The 26,911-nt window shown below is 36.3% G+C and overlaps 1 protein-coding gene across 1 annotated transcript in view; it reads left to right on the top strand.

Moving 5' to 3' along the window:
* The window catches only part of MALRD1 (MAM and LDL receptor class A domain containing 1), a gene marked incomplete at both ends in the record, with an annotated part of 238,466 nt that extends 212,254 nt beyond the window's left edge, over nt 1-26,212 (top strand). The window contains 5 exons of the mRNA XM_084210137.1: nt 15,057-15,139; nt 15,229-15,319; nt 23,624-23,699; nt 25,349-25,405; nt 26,111-26,212. Of these exons, the coding sequence (XP_084066263.1) occupies nt 15,057-15,139; nt 15,229-15,319; nt 23,624-23,699; nt 25,349-25,405; nt 26,111-26,212 (409 nt within the window). The remainder of the gene's footprint in view (nt 1-15,056; nt 15,140-15,228; nt 15,320-23,623; nt 23,700-25,348; nt 25,406-26,110) is intronic.
* Between the last annotated feature and the right edge of the window lie 699 nt (nt 26,213-26,911).

Below are 26,911 nucleotides of genomic sequence, written 5' to 3' on the forward strand. Positions count from 1 at the left end.
GAGATATGTCAGCAAACAGTTTAACTTCCTTTTTGCTGTGTGGGTGACCAGAGCAACAGGAAGGCTGCTTTTATTGAATCCTCATGGAAAGTAAGTTCTCAAAGTCTCTTTCTTGAGGAAGAAATAAAAGAAGAGTTGGAACGGAACTGCTGAGGGACGAGCTCAGGAAAAAATAATTAACCTCAAAAATAAATAAAATCACATAAAGGTTTATTCACAAGACTGCCAAGTGCATGAACACCAAGTGGGGATCTCAAGTTAACCCTTAACCTTCAAGAAAAGACTGATAGTCTGAGGTACTAGCAAAATTCCAGTGGTGAAAGTAAAAAAAACAAATATTCAGTTCTTAGTTTATAAAACTGAGAGGACCCTTCAGTTTTCACTGATAGTCATACAGGTTCTACAATATGTATATGCCAGCAAAAAAATCCTGTTTCCACTCTTGCCAATACATTGGCCCCACAGGCTTTTTATTTTTCTATTCATTCTTAAACATTAAAAGAAGTTTGTAATATTAAGTAACATGACAACACTAAAAGAGCCAATTCTTCAGCTGATGTAAATATTCTTCTCTCCATCTATAAATGCAAAGGGAAAAAGCCAGTCAGCCTTACACCAATGTTGACTTCATAAATTAGGCAGCATTTTGTTCATGTCTTACCAAAAGCAAATACTTTGAAATAGAACTTTTTTCAATTGATTTGTGTTAGGCTTGAAGAGCTTTTAATAATACCCTGAATCTAATTTTTCCTTTTACTTTTGAATTTGTTTCCAGAGAGTCCTTCACACAGTTAGACATTTATTGACCTTTATAAACTACAACACTTGACCTTGATTTTTTTGAGCTCTGTTTGAAATTTGTGACACCCCCCAGTCCTTCAAGTACATGTTCTGAGTTTGAATGGCAGTTGCCATTTTTGAATGTTCAAAGAATCATTGCTATAATCTCTATGAAAAGATTTCACATATTTAAAATTCTTGGATTTTTTTCTTGTGACTCTTAACAGAGCTGATTCAGTTTAATTCTTTGTTACAATCTTGTTTTGCTGTAGTTGTAATGTTTTGATATTTAGGTTATGTGAAACCAGTGATATGGGTGTTCTTTTTCTTGTGTATTTAGAACAACTCATTGTTTTGGCTTTTGGTTGGTAAGTCGGCCTTTCTTCCTCACTTTTTTTCCTTCATAAGATCTTCTGTGGAAATATCCTACAAAGTAGTCATGTGGTACTTATTTTTAGTCCTAAATATAAAATATTAAGGAAAATACTTTTGTGTTGGAATTCCAATTTAAATCAAGTTAAGAGGCTCAGAAAATATTGTAGTCGGTAAACCTATGGATGAGCAACACTTTTCCATCTTCAGAAATCCTAACTGCTCCTAATGTTTGGGATTATATATGCATCTAACTGTTGGCCTTCAAAGTAATCTCAGAACATAAAATAGGATTATAAACTTTTGCTCCTGGATATTTCAGAAAAAGAACATGAATTGAATTCCTTATAATGGAAGTCTGCCATAACTAACTGCTTAAAACAGAACATCTATATACCTAGAAAATGTTACAAATATATATATATATATATGTGTAAATCAAACTTTGAGAATAGCTGTACAGCATCCCAAAAGGTACTTTATGTACTGCCACTGAAAACCTTACTTATTATAAGCAGCTGAAAACCAAATCATTATATTTTATTTATTTAATTATTTGTTTGTTTATTTTAATGCATTTAAGATTAGAGTTCAGTTTTTGGCTTTCTATTCTTCCAAAGCATTTCAGAGTTTATTAAAAAGCCAGAGAAGATGGGTGGCAGGGGCATATGTATGCTTGAGACCTGAGCCAACATTTGTTCTCTGAACCATTTCAAATAGCTTTTACTCTCAAATGGAAATTATTCACTGTCCTTCAAGTCAATTAATTTAACTTTTCATGAGGTCAGCCTGAGCAAAGAGCTGAGTTTTCTGTACTTATTTGGCTTAGTTAAGCTCGGGAGAAGGACATGCAAGGATCAGGCAGTGTAGCAGAGAAATCTCTCTGGTGGTGATATGTAGGTGTGTTTCTAAACTGGTGGAACTCTGAGTGATTTTAAAATTTATCTAAGACCTTGTGCCAAAGTAATAGAGAAAAGATTCTTAATCAGGCACAAGAAGTATGATCCTGATTATGTGAATGATTATGATTACATTTATTGCTAATACAGTCTCTAAATACTGCCAATGCAGTATGTAACACAAGTCTGAGGGGTTATACTGTAAGCAGGTTCATGTACAAACAGACAGGTTTGGCTCTGGCTGTGAAGCAAGCACAGCTATAGAGACAACAAAGCACCTATGTAGTTCCCTTAGAATTTTATCTCTGTATTTGACTGGATCTCAGTGCTTTTACTCACCTGTTCAAAAGTGAGTCCCTGCCACCGTGGGGATCCAGCTGGAGCTCCTGAGCCCAGCTGGCCCAGTCTCCAGCAGCCTTTTCCACACTTGCAGGCTGATATGCACCAACGTCAGCCACAGGCATCCCAGCCTTGCCAGGCTGGAATCATGCATTGTGTGAGCATCAGACAGATCCTCCTGCAGTACCCACCTGCTGTTCTTATCTTAGGGCAAGTCACATTGTCCATCAGAGATGTGAGGGGGGAAGGGGGCAAAGACCTGACTACAGACCTGACTATCTTTCATTGCTTCCACAGACGTTTGAAATACCCAAGGGATGTGTTTAGGTAATAATGGAAATAAAGCAATAGTATGAATGTGTGGGAGCACATTAAAAACTAGGCATTATTAAATCCAGTGTTGGCAAAATATAGTTTTATTAAATTTACTAAGAATCACAATATCTAATCTAATATTTAAAGATATTATATTCTTAAATTGAGATATAATTTAGAAAATAATGAAAATGCAGGTTTTTAACTCTTGTGCTGTATATTAAAAAAAATATTTAAAGAATTCAGTCCCAAACATTGGCTCACAACCAAAGTCCATCATGCAGGATGTTTTCCTCTGCTTTCCACCTTTTTGGACAAGCAGAGGCAGACTCGGACTCCCGCTGTTTCATAGCAGCTGCATGCCTCCTCTTGTACTTGTGCATGGGAAAACACCTGCAGACACAGCTGCTAGCATAGCCAATCATTTTTACTGGATGTTTTACCTGTGAAAAAATCCTTCTAGTAAAAAAAAGAAACCATAGCAAAAGAACTTAAGAAGACCAATGTCTAATCTCACTCAAAATATAGTAAACTATTGTATGCAAATAAGTTCAGTCTCCTTTTACACATTAAAGAGTTGATTACCTCAGGTCATACTTGAGAAAAAAAATGTAACAATATCATATATTATTAATTTATTTACTCCAAAAGAAAAAAGGAACTGATGTGCAGAAATATGATACATTTCTTATTCTCATTCTTTGAAGGTATTTGTGAAAGTAAGTTATCTTGTCATGGTTTTCAGCTATTTGATATTGAAGAAAAAGGGTAAGGCATTGTACCAGCTTTGTAACAGATTGTTTCAAGCACAGTAAAAAAAAAATCTGCTAGGAACTCTGCAAAAAAAAAAAAAAAAATACACTTTTCATTCCAAATAGATGAAAAATTGCAATGTCCTTAGATGAGGAGAAGTGGGTTAATGAAATCACTTTTTCAGCTATATAAAAGCTGACTTCAGCTTATATAAACACCTCAGTCCTGTGGCTTTACAAAATGTAAATCTGCCCCTTATTGATACAGAATGTTTGTTATGGCTCCCTGCCACCTTGTCCCAACTGCTAACATAAAATCATCAGTAGAAAAACAGAACATAGCAAGGATTCTTTGATCTCACAGGTTTTTGGACACTGCCTCTGTCTGTTAAGGCTGTTGACCAGCAATGCAGGCTAACTAGGCTTTTGTTCTGCCTGGCAGTACATGCTAAAGGAGCATAAAGGCTGCTCTGAATTGTTTTATGTACAATGATTCATTGCACAGTAGTGCTAACATCAGGGGAATAGTTCTCATTTCTTCATCTGTACTGCATATTCCGTGGCTGTAACCAAGAAGAGACTTTGTTGAATGGATGCTGGAAAGCTGTTAGAAATTTTTCTGTCATTGGCTATAGCTCACCATGTGTTATTACAAATATGTGACGTGTGAATCACAGGGAAGATTTTGCTTCATCAAAGTTCCAGGTTGAAATTAACCATTAACAGTTGAAATTAACTCTTCTATTAAATTATTTCAAATAAGCCATATTTAGACCTACCTATTTTCCTCAATAAATGTTTCAAGAATGCACTTGGAGTTCAAATTTCTTTTCATAGCAACAAATAGAGTAAAGTGCTGAAGTTTGAAGTTTTAAATACTAAGAACAGAAGCGATGATTTAGCTATTTGTAATAGCAGTGTACTTGTAATAACAATTCCTGTTGGCTTTTTTTTTTAATTGGGTATTGTGAATTACCTCTGCAGTATTCTATGATTATAATCATGTTGCAATGGTAAACACTCAATACCAGAATTAAAACCTTAAATTTGGGAGGGAGGTGTATGGCAAGTTTGTGATCTACCAATTAAATATGTGCTTGAACAGGCATACCTGAGGGTTTGAATTGAAATTGCGTGGGAATCCTCAGTACCAGCTTCTCCTAAATTCTCAAGTCTTGACTCTGTAACCATAACAACGCTAAGAGAATGTGGAGCTGGAAGGAAGGTTGTGATGAAATTATTTTTATTGCATCTAAAGTGTCTTAGGTTCTCATGAATTGTTTAAAGGTCATTCCTCTGAAGATTTCATAAATTTAACTCGATAACAAGAAACTAGAGAGAGAATTCCCCAAGCATCTGTGAAATTCATCTCTAATACCTGCAAACTATGCAGAGACAACATCCCTGCATTATTTTCTATGAGCCACACTGGCATCTGTAGAACTCATTGCAGAAGTTAAGGCTTTTCTGAGCTGTGTGCAATTCAGAGGGTAAACCACTGTCTCTCTGGTACATGGATGATAAGCAAAAGAGAAGTTTGGTGTCTTTTTTTGTTTGTTAGTTTTTTTATGTATAAGCATACATTTAAAATAGAAGCAAAACTTTTCAAAGAATGTATTCTTGTTGATGCAATCTCAGCCTGTGCTGATGCACCTCCTTTGTACAAAGTGAGAAGCAGAATTAGATGTTATTGTACAGCATTGTCCCCCATGCAAGCAGATACATTTATGACTGTCTCAGAATGACAAAATGATTTATAATCTCCAATATATACAACAATCCACCTGCCAGGAGCAATGCCTGGTGTTGGGAGGCTCTGGTAAAAGCCAACCATTTCAGCTGATAAAATGACTGAACCAATGCTGAAAAGGGGCGGCAGAAAAAGAAGGAAAATAATTTTTATATTTTTTTAAATTTTTGTGCCAAATGTGTAGTTTAATACTGTCAAAAGACTTCCATGGAATAAGCTTTTAAAATAACTATTTAATTTCACCTGGACATTGTAGATTCATTCAGGTGAAAACCATTCAGAGAGTAAACTGCAGTGAAGAGCAGATACATGAGCTGACTGAAATAAATATCTATTATTTCTTACATAGCTATAGTGCAGATAATAATGTAGTGAGTAGGTAGTACTGTTAGCTAGTATTATTGATTAAAAACAATAAAATCAAACATTAAAAAATAAAGCAAACAAAAAAACCCAAACATCCCCAAAAAACCTCAAAACAAACAAACAAAAAACTAAAAACAAAAGTAAATAATAATAACCTAACAAAACAAACAAACAAAAAGTTTTAAAAAACCCAAAACACTCCAAAAATCCCAACCCATAATCTAGAAAAAACAATAAAATGATGGTCTCTGTGATAAACTACAGCCACTCTAAATATATTCAGCTGTTTTATCAGGCTTGCTACTTATAGAGAACCCTATCTGTTCTATTACAGCATTGTAATTTAAGCAAAAAGCTTTTTTCTGTGAAATGAACAGATCTCTTTTATACTTTATTGCATTATTTCCTAATCTTGCTTAAATGTGAAATCAGTGCTGGTTTTGGAAGAAAAATAATTTTGCTGCCAGCTGCCAATACAGCTGCACAGCCAGACTTTCTGTCAGGTCATTCCTTAATCTCTATTCAGCCCTCTAAAAGTTGCAGCTAAGGTCTATATTTGAGACACAGACATGTAAAATGTGTTTCCTAGAGGTTTTGTTTCTCTACCTCTTTATCTTCTTGCCCTCTTTCTCTCTATATTCTCCCCTTACTTGGAGTGTTCTTCAAGAGCAAATCAAAGATCAGCTCCAAATGCACGTTCCACAAAGAGCAAAAGGGAAGGAGGGAAAGAAGAGAAGAGAAATTTAAGAGGGTCAAAGAAAGAAAGGCATATAAGATTGGACAAAAAGAATAAAAGGAAGAAGAAAGAACTGAAAACAAGATGGATAGGCAGGCTGGGATGAAGGACTGCTCTTTTCCATCAGCTGGTTTAAGCTAAGGTGTATCTCTTTGTGTGAACTTCTTCACTTTTTAGGTGCTGCTGTACTGATACAGACTTCTTGGGTAGCTTCTCTTCATATGGCAAATGGTAATGTGCACTGCTTCAGTCTCCAAGGCTCCTTAGAGCAAGAGAAGGTGCAGATTAACCCCTTTTCTCATTAGTGATGTGTTCTACATGCTAAGCACAGCACTTGCAGTACTTGCACCAAACTTCCCACAGCAGACAAGGTGCTAGCCCAGTGCTCACAGTGGAATATATCAATATTTTGATTCAAATTCACAAAATTACTAAGCCTGGTTTATCCAGGCTTAAAATGATAGGACTATTTTATGGACAAAGTCATGTGTTCTGAGGGTCACATTTTACAAAGCACAGTTCTAGAAGCAGTGGGCTGAAACTCAGGACTCAGCTGTAGTTTGGACTCTTACCTCCAGTCATCAGTGATCAGTGCTCCTATGACATTGTTTCAAGTTGTTTCTTTCTCTGTTGTGTGGATGTCTCATATCAGCATCAGTCAGAATTAAACAACATGCTTGCTGGTGGTTTGACCTTTAAGTAAAGTAGGTTGAAATACTGGCTTTGTCCTAGAAAAACTTTAATTTTAAAAAGCACTTTTTTTTTTCTTCTTTAAGAAATCTTAAAACTTTTAATTTGTTTATTATCTAGCTAGGTGAATAGTCATTTACCTGCTGAATTTAGCACCAAATTATTTCTTCAGTGCCAAGAATAGCTTCACAGTTTGTCCCACAGGAGATTTTAACTCTGTAATGTAGTAATGAAGAACCTGTTATCAGAAAACTATTATTTAAGAAGGTGGGAAAAGCTGGCATAAAAAGGAGTGCAATTGTTTAAATGGTGGATTTCAGGTCTGGCCATCTGCTGTGAACATGCACTTCTGCTTCTTTGCTGTAGCTGAATAAATCTGTGCCATAAAACACAGTGCATGTCACATACCAGCCTGCAATGAATTCTGCTGGGGCCTATTTCATCAAACACTAAAGGCACAAAAGCAAATGACACAGCAAATAATTTCCATATAAGTCTGCATTTCCTTATGATAGGATTAAACACCCTGAAAAAACCTCTGTCATGCAAGATTATCATGCACTGGTCTGAAACAGAAAGAATTTATGGAAACAATAAAGTAATTTGCTTTTCAGAACAAGTTCTCATTGTAATTCTCATTCTTGGGGTAATTCTCATCAGAATACCTTCCAAATTTTACTTTGTTTTGAAGTGTTTAGGTTAGGAGCCAGAAAGAAATCAGGAAGATCAGGCAAGTTTCAGGTACTGATAGAATTTGTTTAAAATTTAAATTTAAATTCTGCATGAAATTTAAGCCTTTTCATGTATCAACTAATTTCAGTGAAGAAATATTTGCTCTGAAATTTTCCAGCATCTCTGTTCAGTGACAGACATTAAAAGAAGAATTTATCCTTTCCCATGTAATGAAGGGTTTGCCTGCACTTTACAGGAAATCATCCACAAGCTGTCCAAGATAAAAATCTCATCTTCATGCTCTTATTCTAAAACCAGAAGTTCCTCATTTTCTGTTTTAACATTTCACAGCAAACATTAATGTTTTGTCCCTCTTGCTTAGCTGTGAACAAGCTAAATGTACCTACTTAGTAAGGATTATTCATTGTGACACTGTTACACACACAGGTAAAGGACCCAGTGAGGACTGGTCTCCTTATTTCACCTAGTCTAAGTTTGTCCAAACTGTCTCTAGGTCACCTCCCTTTTCAGGTGCTTAATGCTAAAAGAATTAAATCCCCCTCTAAACCTTTAAACTGGTTACCATAGTTTCATTGTGTATCTCTATGAAAAACAATTAGATACACTGACCTTATAACAATTCTGCTATTCAACTCAGGCTGTAATTAGAACCTCTCATTGTGGCTATAAGAGCAATGAGTAATCAGTGTGTCATGCTAGGAACCTGGGAGTAGCTCCCAGCACACACTGGAGAAAAGATACATATAAAGGATAATGATGCCAATATATGAATTTTCTCCAAATTGCCATCAGTTATCTCATTGGGCTCTGCAATCTCTAAAGAGTTTTATTCTCTCATTGAAGGAGCTCTCTCTACTATATATCATTAAGTTCTTGGCTTTTAAGACTTGCTGTGGGGCAAGGACTCCCTCAGGTCAGGTAACAACTGTGTGACAAATAGGTCCCTTGTTATTAGTTTAAGATGTATTTCCTTTCAGTTTGATTGAATGTTCTAGAAGATAGACAGCAACACATGATTTTTCTTCCATTTACCATATATCATTTTGTTTACCTTCAGCATATCTGCTCCCACTCATCTTCTGTGTAAATTAAATCTGATCTTTTCAGACTCTGCCATATGACTTTAATCACTGTAATCTCGAAAGTCTTCTATCTTACTCATTATGCATACTGCAGGCTTTTATGATACAAAGTGAGCCATTACTTTCCTTGAAAATCTATGAGGATGCATAGATCTTTTCACAGAGTACTTACAGTTCTTTCAGAATCTGTTTATACCTTGTATCGCTCTCCTTCATGTTGATTCATTTATATTTGCTTAAAATTAAAAGTTTTCAGAATAGAAGCCATGTCTACATCCTCAAACTCCGGACCTTTGTTACCATACAGAGTCACACCATATAATTCTATTCAGAAGCTTAGTCAGCTTTCTTTTATGACTGTTTGTGGGGAGCTGTTGTTCCTCTCTTGTTCCTTGCTGTGCTAGTGGGAGTTTACAGCATCTGAGGATCTTTGGTGTGTATGTCTGTGCAAAAGGATAACTGCTTTGCTGAAGCAGAGTTTGCTTCTTCCTTCATAATGCAACAAAGAGTTGCTATTTCCATCAAGAGTCTAGTGAAGCTTTGTTTGCACAACATTGGTTGCAAAGACTAGTGAGCAGAGAAACTTCTACACTGATATAGCAAAGAGATGTAAACTGTGTTTTCCACAAGAAGCTAGAGTTGTGGTTTTGGTGGGTTTTTTCCCCTGTATCATCCAACACCACTCCTGGAGCAGCCTGCACTGCTCTACAGCAGCTGTCCAGCATGTAGGCACACATGGCACAGCTCCCAGACAATGTCAGCACTCATGTGAGTTTATGATACATTGCATGTTCCCCATGTAATAATGTATTATAAACAGAAAATGCATCAGAACCATGGCAATGGCAAAGCTGAGTTCACACAAAAGGTGCTGTCTCACTGCATTGGAGCAGATTCATAAGAACATTCTCTAAAGGATATTGCAGAGTGTACAGTCATGTTCAGAGGAATATATAGCTACAATCATCCACACTTACTGACCTTATCTACATACTATTATTATCATGTACACTGAAGAGTTGGCTGAAAAACTTTTCTTGCTGAAAATAATTTTTTTTTCAGATAAAAACAGGAAAAGGAGGTGTGTTTTGATATTCTGAAATGAAGCAGTGTATTAGCCCAACATGTTCTTGTAAATTAAAAATGCCCTGACTGAACATTGAAAACAACAGACACCTTGTCTGGTTTTTATTTTTCATTCTGAGTGAGATGAGCTACAACTGCAGGCACAGCATGCAGATACAGAGGCAATGCTAAGTCCTTTCCTCTGCATTACCAATATGTATATGGGGATTAATGAGTTGGAAACCCTGGAAGCAAATCTGAAGGGTTAACATTCTGCCTTCCAGGGTGACTTTTCTATAAGAACTTGCTAATAGCAGAAGACATTTTGTCAGGCAGGATAGATTAGGATGTGCACTGGGATGGAAGTATTCAAGTGCTATTTCATCTGTCTTTCTCTGTTGCTCCTCCTGTTTCAACTAGGAGGAGTTTCCTGTCTAAAAGGATTGCAATGGCTATATCTGTATTTCAGATAAGCTTAAGACTTGTATAAAATGTGGTGCTGCTAATTAGTCAAGATGTCATTAGTCCAAGGAAATTAATTGTACATAAATAATGTGGAATTTCGGCTTCATGGCTCAAGAGATAAATTCAGTCTTTTCAGAATTGTCTGTCTTAAAAATAAAATAGCAGAAGAGGATTATTAAGGAAGCTCTTCAAAATTCCCATTACCCTGCTAATGAAGGTTTAACACATAGCTCAGAAGACATGGTTGATCTGTAATCCTCAAGGTCCTTACACCACAACAGCATTGGTGTATCCCTGGCTGCTCTCATCAGAGAGAAGAGTAATTGTGACTTTGAAGAAGCAGCTAATCAGCCTCCCAGAAGTACAGTCCATGCTCAGCAGTGGATGGGTAGTTAAGGGCATTATCTGCACTTAAGGGAGTCATCTCTTGGGTGTATGCAAAGGCTGCTCTGACCTGGCACTGTTAACCAAAATTCAGTTCAGGGTTGGACAGTACTAAGGCAAAGTTTGACTTGATTTCCTGAAAAGATGTCTGATATTATTACTGTTATTCACTGATACAATTTTTCAGTAACAGTCAAATGAAGTCTGAGGGCTGAGACTATTTTTTTGTGATTGCAAAAGCAAAGGATTGTATATTCTGAGCCCCAAGTACAAACACCTAGGGAAACCTCATCCATCTCCTCAAAATCACTGTAAATTTGATTGTCCTTGCCACCTTTTTTTCCCAATATTTTTAATTTAATCCTCAATGAAAAGATGGACTCTTCCAGTTTTTTATCAACGGCCTAGTACTTCATGCATTGGACAGAGTGTGAAGCCTACAGGAAATATCACTAGATGAAAAGAACATCTTTTCAACACCTACACAGCAACACAGCTGCAAAGGACTGCACAGGCAGAAGGCCATGGAGAGTCAGAGAAGGGGGTACATGTATCTCATTTCTTAAGGATGATAGGTTCTGTGTTTTGTCATGTAAGTTTTGCATAGCTTTTACCCAACCAGTTTGATTGGTTGGTTATTACCTGCAATAGTTTCTGGATTTTGTTAAACATAAAATAATATACAGTGATATAGCATTTTCAAACCTGTAAAAGATTTTCATTCTGCACTTCTTAGCAAAACCTCCAGCTGTCCTAAAGAAGACCATGCCTAAAATATTTGTTTGTTTTGAAAGTGCACTTCAGCTTTCCAATACAGAAAAATAACAGGAGTAGTTTGATAAAAACTATTTATATTTTATTACCTTCATGGTCTAGAACTGTTTTCTTCTCTTCTCCTCTAATCTAAGTTATTGGCAGATATTGGTGCCAGAAATCTCATTCTATCCTTTCCTCTCAAGTTACAGAGTGAGTTCTCCATCACAGCTATCACTGTAGTCGGATAGAGTTTCTAGGGATGATAGATATAAAAGGAACAAAATCTTGCAAGACATTTATGAAATGAGATTGTTTTGAATATTTTAGACAAGTTTCCCTCTATTCTGGGAACAGAAAAGCTTGGCTTCATTAAAAGCCAGAGGCAATGTTTGTATCAGCTGAGAGCTATTAATGAGCAATTTTCCCAAGTTTTTCTTGGAGACTCACTGAAAGTTGCAGGCTTCTGAACAAGCTGTAACTCTTACTTTATCTTGCCTTTTTTTTTTTATTTGAGAAGATGGAATTTTGTTAGTAATGAAAAAACAAATCTGATAAAGGGTTGAAAGAATTTCCAAATTATAACTGAGATTTTTCTGACAGTCTAATGTTTTACCTCAGTGGCAGAGATGATGGCTAAGATTCCCTATCATAGTTAAAAAAGAACAAATGAATTAACATGTGAAGTTACATGCGGGAGCACTTAACCAACTTATTTACTCTTTAATTTTTTTTTGTTGTTTAGCACTTCTTTTCCATCCTGGTCTTTAAGGATTAGCTATGCTGTTTTTACTATCTTCATCTTTTTTGCCTTCACTCCTCCCTCTCCCTGTAAAATAGTCCCCCATGCTTCATGCTTTACAACATTTTTCCCATCAATTTGTTTTTTGAATTTGTCCGTAGAAATTACCAAGTTCCAGAGATATTATCTTTACTCTGCCTTTACCCATTTTTACCCTTTTCTTTTTTCCCCAGCCAATGTCAGTGACACTTACAGTAACAACCTAGATGGACACAGTGGAAAATATTTCACTGGCTAAAATTACACCTCTAAAGTCTGACATCAGATTCCTAAGTGATATTTGTCATGTAGAATTCAGAGATTTGAAGAGGAATGAATGGCCAAGCCAAGGGAGTCAGTAGCTGATCACAAAACCTGTGTGCATAGGAAGATAAACTAAAAGACGCTTAACTTTTTTGCCCACAATTCAAACATAGCATGAATATGTGGAAATACTCTATCAATAAATGGAAACACAGCATATGAAGATATATTTAGATACTTCTGTGTAGTAGAACTTTCCTACAGTCCTTCTAGTACGCACACCTGCTTTATGAACTACCTCTTTGCAGCTCTGAGGTGAATTATGTCCTGGTGACTCCAAACCAGCAAATGGCACCTCTCCCTTGCCACTCTGAGTAATGCTTGTGCACAGCTGCAAATCTGTTTTCTTATTCTTCCTTTTACAGCCAAGTAAGTTCTGCAGTGACAAGAAAGAGGCCAATTTTGGTTAAAAGTATATCTAGTTCAACAGAATATCTGGCAAACAGGGAGAAAGGAAATTATACAATTGAGAGCAATCAGAAAATTCTTTTGATGGGTGATTACCAGCAGATTGCAATGTTTCTACATGGATCCACAGAGCTTGGTGTCAGCCCAGCTGCAATTTGACATTTTTATAAGATCATCAGTCTGCATAAAAGAGCAGCTTATGAATAACATGACTTTTTGCAGTATGCTGAAGAAGAAGGAGGATTGAAGAGACCAGGTATTTTCAGTCATTGGATACAATGGGTCTCCAGCTCAGCCAGAGCTGTCAGCTGAAATTATACCATTTTTTCTTTAGCGTTATCACGTCAGAATATGCCACTGGCTCTAATTTCTAAAGCTAAGATTCATTAGTATATCAATTAGTAACCTTGAATAAAGTAACCCTTTAACCACAGAAAACCCATCTATGGTGTAAATGAGTTAAATAAAATCTCCCTCTGCCCTCTCTGTATTCGAGTAGAGCTGGTACTTCCCTTCTGGCATAGTGTCTGCCCAGAATTTTTTAACCACACACTGAACTGCAATAAATTGTGCATCAGTCTCTTTTGGTCTTTGGTGAATTCACCTTCCTGTCATGTCTGAAACTGGGATATCGATCTGGTTTCTGACATGTTCTGATCCTTTAAGGATTCTAATTATCATTGCAGCTACAGATTCTTGCTGCTCCCATCACCCCACCCTTCCTCTTCCTACATCCAGCACTCCTAAGTCATTTTCTGGGAAAATGAAGTTCTCCTGTCCCTCTGATATGCCTTCCTGTCCCTCTGCAATGCCTCATTACCTCAGTGTGCAGCTGCTAGGGTAAGGCATCTGGGCAATACATTGTGCTAAACTATGGCAAAATAGCATGAATCCTCTCTCACATGGTTAAATTAAAGAACCTTAATATAAAGATTTTTTTGTGTATTTGTGAGGTTTCATACTATATATGTAAGGAGAGGAAACTACAATTTCAAAATTACACTTTAAAAAGTGGTGACTATGGAAAAAAATCATGGTGTAAGAGTTAGCAAGCATCTCAATATGCATTCCAGCCCACATTAATAGTTTATGAAACTGTAAAGAAAGAAATCATAGGTGAAAAGAATTTTCCATGCATTTGACACTAGTGGGACTGAAACTGGACTACTACCATCACTTCCTTCTGATACATCCTTCTAAAAAAGTATAAAATTTATGAAGCTCATAAATCACCAGCCATGCATATAATTGGAAAGCTGGTAGAAGTCATTCCATCAATACACTCAGGATGGGGTTCAAACACCATGTGGGGTGCCCAAAATAAGGATGTCAGTATGTGGCCATGTCTCACCTAGGTGTCCAGGGTCCCTTCATTCTCATGGAGAAAAAAGGCCACAATAAAAGCAAGTAGACAAAAGCTAATTGAGGCAAATTAAAAGGACAAATGATATAGACCTTTTTGTTGAATTTGAGTAACCATTAAGCACCAAGTGTAAATCAAAACAGAAAAGCTTGTGTGAGGTATTTTATATTTTGGTCACTTCAAATCAAGACTGAATTTTATCAAACAGAAACTTTGAAATAATTTTGCATGGCTGCATTCAAGTGCAGCTTTGGTTTTGACAAGGTATTTGCTGGAGAGTTACCATTTTTATAAAAAAAAAATTAGAAAAACAAGAGAGATAAATTAGGTGAAATTAGGTGAGAGGAGAAAAAGATTTTTCTCATATTCTAATTGAGTGTCTTTCTCTAGTTTAGGGTCCCAGTCCCTCAACTCAGAAATGTATTTAACCCTCACATGGGGGATACATGGAAATTAGTCAAATTTCTTTTGTTGTGAGAGAACAATATTGGATTGGAACAATTATGGTAAAGGAAGCCAATTCTGGTCTTTGAACTTACTTTTATTTTTTTCTCTCTTAGTTTGCTTTGTGTATTTCTCCCTTAGATTCCATTATATTAACTTTGATGCTGCTCTTTGTGATTCCTGGATAAGTTTTGGTCACTGCAAAAGTGCTCAAAACTTTGGCATTTCCTCCATGCTCATCACTGTTTATGATCCTTTCTCCTCCCTTCTTCAAAAATTCTTGTTTTATTCGCAGATGTGGAAAAGGATGGAAAGGAAACCGTTGCCACATAAGCACTAAGCCTCTTCAGCCTCCAGCTTCAGGTCCCCAAAAAAATGGTAGGTCTGTAAAAAGAAAGTAATGTCTTTCAATTCATCCTTTGAGTCTATTTTACTTATTTCTGTCTTTGATTGCTCTGATTTTACAGATATTTGGATTGGATTGGGTATTGGTTTCTTACTGATTAAAATTACAGCTGCTGCCTTGTATTTTCTTTCGAAGAAGAAAGTGCCAGAAATGTAAGTAAAACTTTTATTTTGCATATAGCAGACTGAAATGTGGCACGGAGCAATGGCCAACTGCCCAGGCTCATTGGTTTCAGCTTTTGAATCTCCCCACAGTCTGTCTTCATATGAAACACTAAGCAGAAAATGTAACTTTGCAGCAAGAGCTGACCTTAGTGGGCCCCAGTCTGGAAACAATGAGCAATGGCTTGATTGCCTAGAATGTTTTGATTGTGGCATTGTATAAGTATTCTTAAATTATAAAATGTAGAGGTTTTTAGAATATGTCTTCAACTGAATTGTCAGTTGAAGATATATTTACAGCCCTTCCTCTCATCCCTCTGATAATCTCTGCTTTTTCTCTCCTCCCTGTTTTACTCTAACCCCTGTATTGCTTCTCTGCCTATCTCTCAATTTATTCTGCTAGATCCCTCTCTGCCAGCAAGTACCTAGCACTGTCCCTTCCTCCCTTTCAGCAATTCCTGTTGCACATTTCTTTGTCCATTTTTGTGCTGTTAGATTTTCCTCACCCTTCATTTTCTTATCCAGAATTCATCTTCAAAGCTGTCTCTTTTCCTTTAAACTTGTCTTCTGCTATAGACTTTCCTCTCTTTGGGGATGTTGTTATCTCCCAAAGTATCTACTAAACTGTGCAGACTCCTGTCCTGACATTATTGCTGCTGACACGTCTCCTATCTCTGCATGCTCCCCTGACAGGTAGAGCTGTCTGTGGACACAGAACAAAATGTTGAAGCAGAAACCTTTATTGGTTGTGCTTCTGTTAATCGAGTGCATAGCTTCACCTGCTTTCCTTACATCTCCTTCCTCTTCTTGAAAGCAGGAATAACATTTCCTTATCTGATTCAATAGGGCTTTAAGATTTAATTCATTCCCATTAATACAACCTGCTAAGGCACACATATGGAAAACCACTTCAGAAGTGCAAGATTACTTGTAAGAGCTGCTGCATTTTTCTTTTTGTGATTTCAATATTTATCTTTGAAAAAAGAGTTTAATTTCTCAAAGCATGTTTGACAGTGTTTTAATTTTAAAAATACTGTTGTTTCTTCCACTACTTCTTCTGTGCTCTCATTCAACACTCCCTCTATGTTTTTCTTTCATAAATGTCTACTCAAAGGTTACTGCACTGCCATTCACATCTCTTTTATCCATAAATCTAGATTAAGGAATATTTTTTTCTTTTCTTATAATTACTTATACTACCAAAAAAAAAAAAAAAAGTAGTCTTTTTTGTACCCTGTTGCAATATGATGCTAAGCAATATGGTCCTATTAGGTATAAAACAGGGATGAATGAGGCTCTTCTTAGCATGGCTCTAAGAATATACCACAGCCCTGATATGCAGAGAATCAGAGCTGTAAAAGAGAGGGTTAGACAAGCTTACAAAACAAAGCTCATTCTGGTCTTGAATTGTTTTCATTAAAGCTTCCAGAAAGGTAAGTTATGATGATGGAAATTTTTGTGCCTACAAATTTTGTCTATTAGAAACCGAGATTGTCAAATCATTTTGCCCACATTACAAATATTTTTTTAATTTTCCTTGTTTTCAATCACGGTCGACTTAACTTGCAAGTCAAAATGCTTTTATAGGCATCTTGCTAAGAAATAATTATTTAGCTAATAAATGGCAATTTTTTTGAAATTGTGGAAACAATGATATTTGAAATTTTGAATTTGAGAAGATAAGCTCATCTAGTCTCTTCCTCTTCAACTACCTAGTGCCTACCATGATTTGATATACAAAAATCACAGCTGAAAACATAGAAGTAAATTAAGGCAAGTTATTCCTGAACTGCTTAATCAGTAATCAGAAGTGACTAGTCAAAATGCAACCAATGTTAACGTACTGAAGTTTGGATCTTTAGGACAAAGCTTTATAATAAGAAGTGACTTGTGTTTGCATAAGTCTGTAAAATGTACAATGTGACAGCACCACACAGAGGCGTGAGATTTTAGTCCTGATTTTTTTTAAGGGATTTGATGAATGAGAGGATTTTACTGGCACATAAATGATACTTTCCTGCAGTAAATTTTCACTTGTGTCTGTTTTTAGCCCTCCTGAGCCATGTTGTTTTCTTAAAGTCATTAGGCACTAGAGTCACTCTAGGGAAGCTTTCACATGCTTTAGGCCATATTTACTTCCTTTTGATAAATTCTTTTGCTTGCTATTTTTATGTAATTTCTGTCAGTGTTCCCTTGTTTTACCATATAGACCCACCCATGCAGGCAGTGGCAGACAGCTCTCCAAAGGCACATTAGGAGTTATAGGTGTTAGCTCCCATGACACCTTAAAATGTTCTGTAGGTCCATCTAAGTCTCAGGGCAAAAAGTACAGGAATGTGCACAAGTGCTGGAGAAGCTTAAGAGTCCAACAGAACTCTTTTTTTTTATCAGAAAACCAGGTAGGAGGCAGTAGGGATAGGCTGAGGACCCCTCAGGTGATTGCCAGCTAGAAATTTGTCACTAAGAGCAGTGAGAACTTAAGTCATATTTGTCCCTCTTCTTCTTCTCTGGAAACATTAATAGTGCCTTAACCCTTCCCTTCAACCCAGAATGGATGCCCCGCTTCCCCTTTTCTATCTCCTTCTCCTTTGCAGAATTTAATTTCTGATCTGCAGGCTTTAAACACTCCTGTTACTGAGCGGGAGTTACTGGAAGTCATCATGTAAGTTTACTTCCTAATGGACAAAAGCAGCTTTACATGGCTTGGCAGCAGCATACTTCATTACCATGACAGCATTCAGATATGTCAGATACTTCCCAGTCCCCAGCTGGGGATTTGTGAAACTTTTGTATAGAAACCCCAAATCACAGAGGCTTGTGAGTTTCTCTCATTCCTGTTTGCACTATAGAGATGATGTTCCCTAATCCAGAAAGGAAGTCTGCCAGTTGCTCCACTCTATCAGTGACATCTGTCCTTGTTGACCAAATAGAAGCAAAGCTTCATTTTAGCTTCCCTTTTTTTTGCAGCTGCCTTCTAATGCTTCATTGTAATTTGAAATGTGAGAGTATGAAAAGTAAGTGACTTTCTGTCCAGCCAAGCTATGCCTTTTTACCACTGCCTTCAAATCAGTCAATGTCCCTGGATCATTTCAGTTTGTTCCTTTCCTGATCCTGAACTGTGCCATCCACTGCAAGGGCAATGTAGCACAGCTATTATCAGTTCTGTCAATCTTAATGAGCACAGAACATTAAATTTTCCATTTAACAGTGTATCTTGCCACACAAGCAAAAGAGTGAAAAACTGAGGTATTATGAGGAAGCATTTTAAAATGGTAGAAAATCATGGAAAGAAAGGGCCCACAGAGGCCATTTTTCATCCTGCCACATCACAGACTCAATTTTATCACTCCTGATTTCACATTTAAAAACCTCTAACAACATGAATTTGATGGCATCCTCGGGCTATATTGGTACCTTGTGTAGAAAGAAGTTTGCTGTTAGAAAGTTATTTTCCAACTGTTGATATGTCTGTTTATCATTTAAGTTCATTCCTATTTACCATGGGCAATAACAGATCATTCCCTTCCTCCTTGCAGAAAGCTTTTTCTGTTTTTGAAGGCAGTTGTCATGCCTCCTTACAGGCTGCTTTCTTCAGGGTAAACAAGCTCAGTGCTTTAGTCTTTCTCCATAGTTAAGGTTTACTTACAATTATGCAATTATCCCAGTTTCTGTTGCCAGACTTTCTGCAATCAGACCATACCCTTCTGGAGGTCTGGTGTGAAGGAACCAGTGGTGTATTCCAAGGGAAGCTCTCTAAACAGATCTGAGGGGCTGCCAGAGGTCATTGCTGGCTGTGCCTCTGTTCCTACATCCCAAAGAGATAAACAGAATGACATTTGTGCATAATGTGCATAATGACATTTAGTGCATCGTTTTCAGCTTGTGAACTGGAACAGAGACAGATGCAGTTCATGTATAATGGGAGAAAAATGTGCAGTTTTATGGGAAAAAGTAAACTAAAATTGGGAAGCATTAGCCATGAATGTTGGTTGGGAATTGTTGTACTAGTCTAGTGCTGCTATCCAAACCCATTCATTCTTCTGTAGAGCATTGTTGTTCTGAAGGACGAGCGCTACAGTCAGAAGTTTTCAGTTTTTCTGAAATGTTACATCTGATGATCACCACACATAGGAAGGACTGCACAGAAACAGGAGGAAACACACTGAGGCACAGCCAGTCCCTGTAGTCTGTAGCCTTCAAGATCATGAAGATGAAAGTTGCAAAAGGAGTGATTTAATAAAAAAAAAATATTACTTCCCCAAGTGACTCAAAAGGTACAAAGTACAGACTTAGGAAACCCATACCGCATATTAACAGTTGAATCAAACATCCAAGTGGCCTGCATATTATTTTAGATGCAGCTTTTGGAAAGTCTTCTCTCCTTGCATCATGCCTCCTATTTATTTTATGGGATGTGCAAAATATAGCTTACTTCAGCAAACTTAAATTTAGTTGAAAAGATTTTAAACATGCTTTGGAAATTAAGATCTTGAGTTTTAGTTTCTGTTAAGAACTAGTATTTAATTAGTAGCTTAATTATAATTAAATCTTTAGTCAACTAGGACTTTGTCATTATTGCCAGATGATAAGCATTCCTCCAGTATCGTATTTCCAAAGAATCTGTGTTTTGTATGAAATATTTGTTTTTTATTTCAAAGGTATATTGAAAAGTACAAAATTATGAGCTCTTGCAGCCAAAAAACAAAGAAATCTAGATACTTTAACTTTCCATTAACAAGAATGATGTTACTCAGCAGTCTGTTTATACAGTGGTGGGTATTTTGTGGAGCATAAAACTTCTTCCTGTCTTTGTGAAATTGCAGTGGAGAAACCTCTGACAAGGCAGTAGTTTTTGCTACAAAGAAATGCAGATGAGCTTAGCAAAGCTATGCCTAATGTTACCTCAACCTAAGATGATTAATTCTCTCCATTCCTATTGTGGTATTTCTGGTTACGTTAGAAAACCCAGTTCTCTCTAAACTACCATCCACACATATTTGAGCATTTTTTACCTTTTTCTTACTTTTTTTAAAACTTTTTTTACTGCAGTTACTACCTCATCAAGTTGATTACAGCACTTGTGTAAATGTGATTACATTTTCTCTTACAAATTCTTTAAGGCCTTTTAAGTAATGTGAAAATATTTTAGAAATTTTAAGGCTATCTATTGATATCCTTTAGAAAGTATTGCTTCCTGCATTCACAAACAGGGGTAACCGTACATATAAGTTTGTATAAACATATTCATATTTATGCATCTATGTGTTTATATATGGTGTATGTATATGTAGTATATTCAAGGTGACTTTTGAATTTTGACAAAAATGTTCATAAGAACAGGACTGAAATTGAGAAAGTTCATTTTCCACCTAAGTTTCTGGTGCATAAATTCAAGCAGTGCCCATAGTTTGGGCCATAAAATTCCCATGATCCCTAAGATTCAGTGACCAATACATATGCGTTTCATGATTCAGATCTAGAGTGGGAGGACACCTGAAATCTGCTGGACTGAGTTTTATTGTTTGAGACATGGACAGGACCGATTTCAGCACTAAGCACAGTAACCAAAAACATGTTGTTGAAGAGGCCAGCACTCTGCTAGGTACCCACAGTTTGGCACATTATCCTGGTTAGTTCTCCTCCTTGCAGAGGAAGCTGGAGATCTGTGTTCAGCACCGTCCTGCCCTCAGGACAGACCAAAGTACTCAGCAGGTTCTTACCCAAACAAGCTGTATATGGGTCTTGCACAAACTGCTCGAGTTTAAAGGAGTGATGAAAAAGAATCAGACCAATCCCTGTCCTTACCATTTGCTATTGGCACAGTAAGGGTGGTTCACACTGAGAATTGTGTGACCTCTGTTGTCCTTTGGAAGTGTCTCAACTGACTCTAAAGAGAACTGATTTGCTTAATTCCATATCATGGTTTTAGGCCATACAGTTGGTTTGTGATGTCTCAATGAGGCACCAAAATTAAGGCATGCAAGTCTGGCCCTTTGGGCACTAGTTTAGAAGCAGAGCCAAACTCCTTAAAAACTTCTCATCTGAGTTTGCTTCTGGCTTTAGATTTTGTGAGCCATGCTTTCATATTAGAGTTAAAAAAAATATTTTATACACATTTTCTGGACTTCATTCAGAAGGACAGGGATGCAAATATTAACTTAGTAGGCATATAAACAATCTTTCACTGCTTCACTAAGCAAACTAAATGAATCAGAATATCATTAATTATTACAGTAAAGATTAGATCAAATGAAAAAATTAACAGGTTCAAATATTCAGCTCTCCCCATTGTTGTGTCAGGTAATCAAAATAAATTATGAGACTGGCATTAGAAGCAATTATTTTCTGACAGTCTTCTTGTGAAAAATTTTAGGGAGACATGTCTGCTTTAGTCTAAAATCCAAACTTAGCTTCTTACAGTGATTTAATTCAAAAGGTAGAATATTTCTGTGCCTTACTTGTGTCTCCCTCCCAAGCAGCCAATCTGGTTTTAGCTATTTGCAACAGAAATCATTCAGTGTGCCTCCTCTGTGGTTCTCACTAAGGAACAGCTTCCCTTCCCAGCATCTCCATGGGCTTTGCTCCTGTGACTGCTCTTGTCCCCTCCATCCCAGTAACACAGAGCCTGTCTACCAGATTTTAGGTAGACATGGCTTCAACCACCTGCAGGAGCAGCTTTGGAACAGAGACACTTTTTAACACAACAAAATTTGTTTCTCCATCATCAAGACTAATGGGAAGCTTTAGGGAAAATTTTTGTCTTAAAATACTGTACATGCAGATTTCTATGAACACAAGGCATAAAATCTGTGGATAAAACCCAAAAAAACTAAATGCATCACTTCAGAAGCAAAGACTAGCTTCTGCTTCATTCTTCAGTAATTTTAACTAATACATCTGTTGCTTTTTATGTAGTGTTGGAACAGCTTTGATGATCTCACTACAACAAAGACATTGAGGTGCTGGAGAGAGTCCAGAGCAACAAAGCTGGTGAAGGGTCTAGAAATTAGAAATTAAGTCCTATGAGGAGCAACTGAGGGAGCAAGAAGTGTTATGCCAGAAAAGAGAAAAGAAGGATCAGGGTAGACCTTATGGCTCTCTATAACTACCTGAGGTAGGAGATTGTGGTCAGGTGGGGGTGAGTCCCTTCTCTGAGGAACAAGTGCCAGGACAAGAGGATGTGGCCTCAAGCTGTGCTAGGGGACTTCAGGCTGGACATCAGGGAGAATTTCTTCACCAAAAGGGTTGTTAAGCATTGTAACAGAGTGCCAATGGAGGTGGATTCACCAAACCTGGAGGTGGAAGGGGCTGGACATGGCACTTAGTCCAGCTGACAAGGTGGTGATCAGTCAAACGTTGGTCTCTGTGGACTTAGAGTTCTCTTCCAACATAAATGAGCCCATGATTCTGTGATTTCAAGCAATGTGGAATATTAACAACTAGTCATCTATTAGGGAAAAAAAATTAGATCTAGGCAGCATGTTCCATGCCCATTCTGCTTTTGCAGAATAAATGTGATTAACTGCACAGGTCATAAGTGCTTCCAGAAAGAAATGGGACATGTGAAGACCTCTATCAAGAAAGCATATCTTTAAACCTCCAGAAGAGGTAATGGACATGAGATCCATGAATAGTAAAATTTTTCCTAATAATCTATTATAAATTGTTTAAGGCATTGGGTTAATTAATGAAAAATTTGCATTTCAATACCTCGACTGATTATTTATTCCTACCTTAGTAGAAAAAGATATGGGTAGAAAAAGCTTGTATAGCTTTAAAACTGATGCTGATGATTTTGACTCAAAATGCAAGTTCTTTCCCAATTAATTGGAAAAGTGGAGTACTTATAACAATGAAATAACTAAGGTGCTCTTGAACTTGGAGCCTAAGACCATATTAATCACTGAATTGTCAGTGTGATATCAAAACACAGGAAGAACATGATCTCTTCCCATGCAAAGAAGCTATAGGAATGCAACTTTTAAGGTAATCTCATGTTTTATTTCATGTATAGAACTATACCTGCATTTTATAAATACTAAAGAGTTCTATGCACATCCAGAAGCATATATAATTTTTGAAGCAACAGATGAAAAATTATTATTTTAACCTAGATATTATTTATCCAGAATATTGGTTTAATTTCATTAATTTCAGTAGAGCTCAGTTGTAAATATATTTAGCCACCTATTTTTTTGGATTCAAATCTTTTGAACTTTAATCTGTTTGGTTCTTTGATGGCCTGTGTGATATAGTGATTTTTGTTCCTTTTTTTTTTTCGTTTGACTTCCCAAGGAAAGTGCAGAAAAATGCTATTTCTTCATTTGCCAATCCATTGTACAAAGACCTTAGATCATCTGGGAAAGTAGAGGTAAGCTGTCTCTGTATGTTCAGAAAAATGTGAGGTAGTCCTCAAATAGTTTTCCATTAAAAGAATGTAATCCCTCAGAGAATGCTATTCAATAAAATAGGTGAGAATTACAAATTGGCTCAATACTCAGTTCCAGTGCATTTTGAAAACAGTAATAGTTGAAATCAGCTCAGTTTTGAGAACGTCTTATTGTTTATAATTATCATTACTATGGGCTGGTGATTTGGAGGAAAAAAAGTGTTTTGGATTAAATATTTAACCACACTTAGATAAGAATGAACTCAATGGGGCTCATCTCCTTTTTTATCTGGAAAATAAACAAACAAAAAAAACCCAGAAAAACCATCCAACAAAGCAAACACACAACAAAAGAAATACATCAACAACAATAAAAGCACAAAATGATTCAGCAACCAAGTTGCCTTTGCACACTCACTTAACTTTAATAAAAGAGTTTTTATTCCTCCCCAATACCTTAAACATACATCACAATTCCCATCACTGTAAAATTCACCTTGACACTAAACAAGCAATTGGCCACACATTTCCCTAGTACCCTTTGCTGATAAGGATTCAGAAACTGATAGAGTAACAAAGAAATTTTTGAGTAAAATATGTATTTAAATGTGAACATATTGCAGCAGAAGAATTAAAGGCAAGATTAAATTATCAAATTAGAATAACTAAAAATCATGTCTCAAATTTAACAAGAAACAAATTATTGAATTAAAATGTAGGTATCTCTGATATTTTCTTTATAATTAAAAAAAAAGGCAAAAAACCTTGGAATAAAAAGAAAAAAAAAAAAGCCAAAACAGAATTTTAAATATCCTTCCTACCCTCATTTTGATACTACCCTTATTAGCATTGAAAGAGCTAGGCTTGATTTGAAATAGAAAATAAAGCTTGTCCTTTGCACAGTCAATAATATAAGATTCCACTGCAGCTTTGAATAGGATTAACTCTGACATGCCATTTACTTTCTGTAAAAAGGTCCTTACACTTGATTTTAGAGACATTAGATCAAATGAATTCACTTATAGGTTGAAGTTTGTGAGAGCTCCAAGTTGGAAATATTCCCATCACAATCATGTCCAATTCATCAGGACATTTTTATTTTAGTTAAAATAGATTCCTGACAGGCTTCATTTAATAGCAAGTTGAAAAACAGAAGCACAGAGTCAGGAGAGACATTTTCATGGAAGACAGCCCCAGGCATTGTGATTGAAGTCCAGCCATGTACCAGAACTTCCTCTATTTTCTCTAAGACTGGGAAAATACATGTTTACACTAATTTTTCTTTTTAAAAGAAAACAGGCATTATGAGTTTTCTCCAAGTCTTATGGGACTTAAATCTGAATGGTGTATCATCAATCAAAAGAGATGACAAAATGTGAGCGAAAGCTCTTGTCTCCAGCAGAATACTCACAAGTTCTGCCCTTGTGGGAGTCTCTGAGCTTCGTAAAGAACAGTTCTCCTGAAACTTCCTGAACACTAAAATCATGTGGGCTTAGCATAGCTCCACTCTTGCTCATAACACTGCCTCATAATTTCGGATCCATAGAGTGTGTTACCCAGGCACCACATGGCAGAATATATTCTTTTCAGCTCACTAAAAATATTCTGAAGCAGTTTTTTTCTTTTTATAGTCTCCTAGGTATGCCATCTCATCTGCTGTTCAAATCAGTGTTTCTCCATGGCATGAGGTATGTAATAATATATTTCTAGGATGTGTGTTGGACTAGTAAAGGAAATTCATTTGCAGAGGAAAAGGAAAAATGTCTCTCAAAGTTAATGGTGTACTTATATTGTTAGCACCTCTGGAAATCTGAGAAAGGTGACTAGGGCTGAATTGGTTGGCAAGGTCCTCATAAAAACAATTCTAGTACTGTTGCTCTTCATAGCTACTTGGTACACCATACACTAAATCAGTAAGTTTCAGTCTGGGCAGATGCTGAAGAAAGTGTTTCGAATTACTGAAATCCTTTCCTGAAGGAAAGGTTCTGGTTATCTATTTTCTCATAATTTTTCAATCAAGGAAATTATAACCATTTCCTTGAATAAAAGGAAATTGCAATGCCATGTACCAAAATTAGTGACCCACTGCAATTACACTATTATACACAGATTGCCTAAAATCATACTAAATGTATATTGGAGCAAGGGCTCTGGAGACAAGGGAAAAAAAGATGGAAGATGTAGAAGTAGGTTAAATTACTTGATCAGGAGCATGTGGTAGGTAATTGTTTTGGTGGATCTAGGTTAACTTTATTCAGCTGAAAGTCTGTTCTAAAAATGTTAATAGTTTTCTTTAATATGCTACTTCCATAATGAATCTATAGCCATTTGTATGTGCATTTAAAAAATAATTGAATCACTTGGATTTTAAATTTCATTCTTTTTTCTTCTAGTATCCGTTTAATGAAAATGGGAATGCTACTTCTTTTCCAAACCCTCTCTATGGTGTAGCAGCAGAAGACGTGGAGAAATTATGCAGCTCCTTGAAAACTTAAACACAATGCAGGAGCAACAGTGATCATAACTCTCTGTCAAAAGATTTGTTATAAAATCTGGAAGTGTGTCATGATACTGTAGTATTTGCAATATGAATTATTAACTCACCTCAGAATAACTCTTATTAAAACAATTAAGTTCAGAAAGTAAATTTATGTTAAAACTGGAATCTATGCATAAATAAACCATAATTATACATAGTCTTCAGTCATTTCGTTGGTGCAGAAAGCAATTGATAATTATAACTATGAGTTCATTTTACATTCATATAGTTCAAATTCTAAATGTTAATAAAATGTTTAATCTAATCCAGATTCTTTATATTTGGGAATCATAATTTCACGTCCATTATATGAGAAATGATGACTTAAATATTTCTGTAATTTTGCATTAGAAAGGGATTTTAACCAACTTAGTATTCCAACACACAGAAGCAAAAGAAAAGTCTTTATAAAATTGGAAACATATCAAACTAAATCAAGAGAGGTCATGAATCATAGATTTGAATATTGGCTCAGCATATGATTCATCTATGTGACACACCAGTATATGCATTTATTTTTAAAAAATATTTTTAATATTAACCGTGATAGTTATATCTGACCAAATTTCTCTCCGGTCAGCTCTACCGTTCTGTAGTTCTGACCACAGTGCTCCTGATAAATTTAGCTTAGTGGTTGACAGAGGGTGGAAACTGG

Source organism: Fringilla coelebs (assembly GCF_963513975.1).
Source record: "Fringilla coelebs genome assembly, chromosome: 1".
NCBI classification, from domain to species: Eukaryota; Metazoa; Chordata; class Aves; order Passeriformes; family Fringillidae; genus Fringilla; species Fringilla coelebs.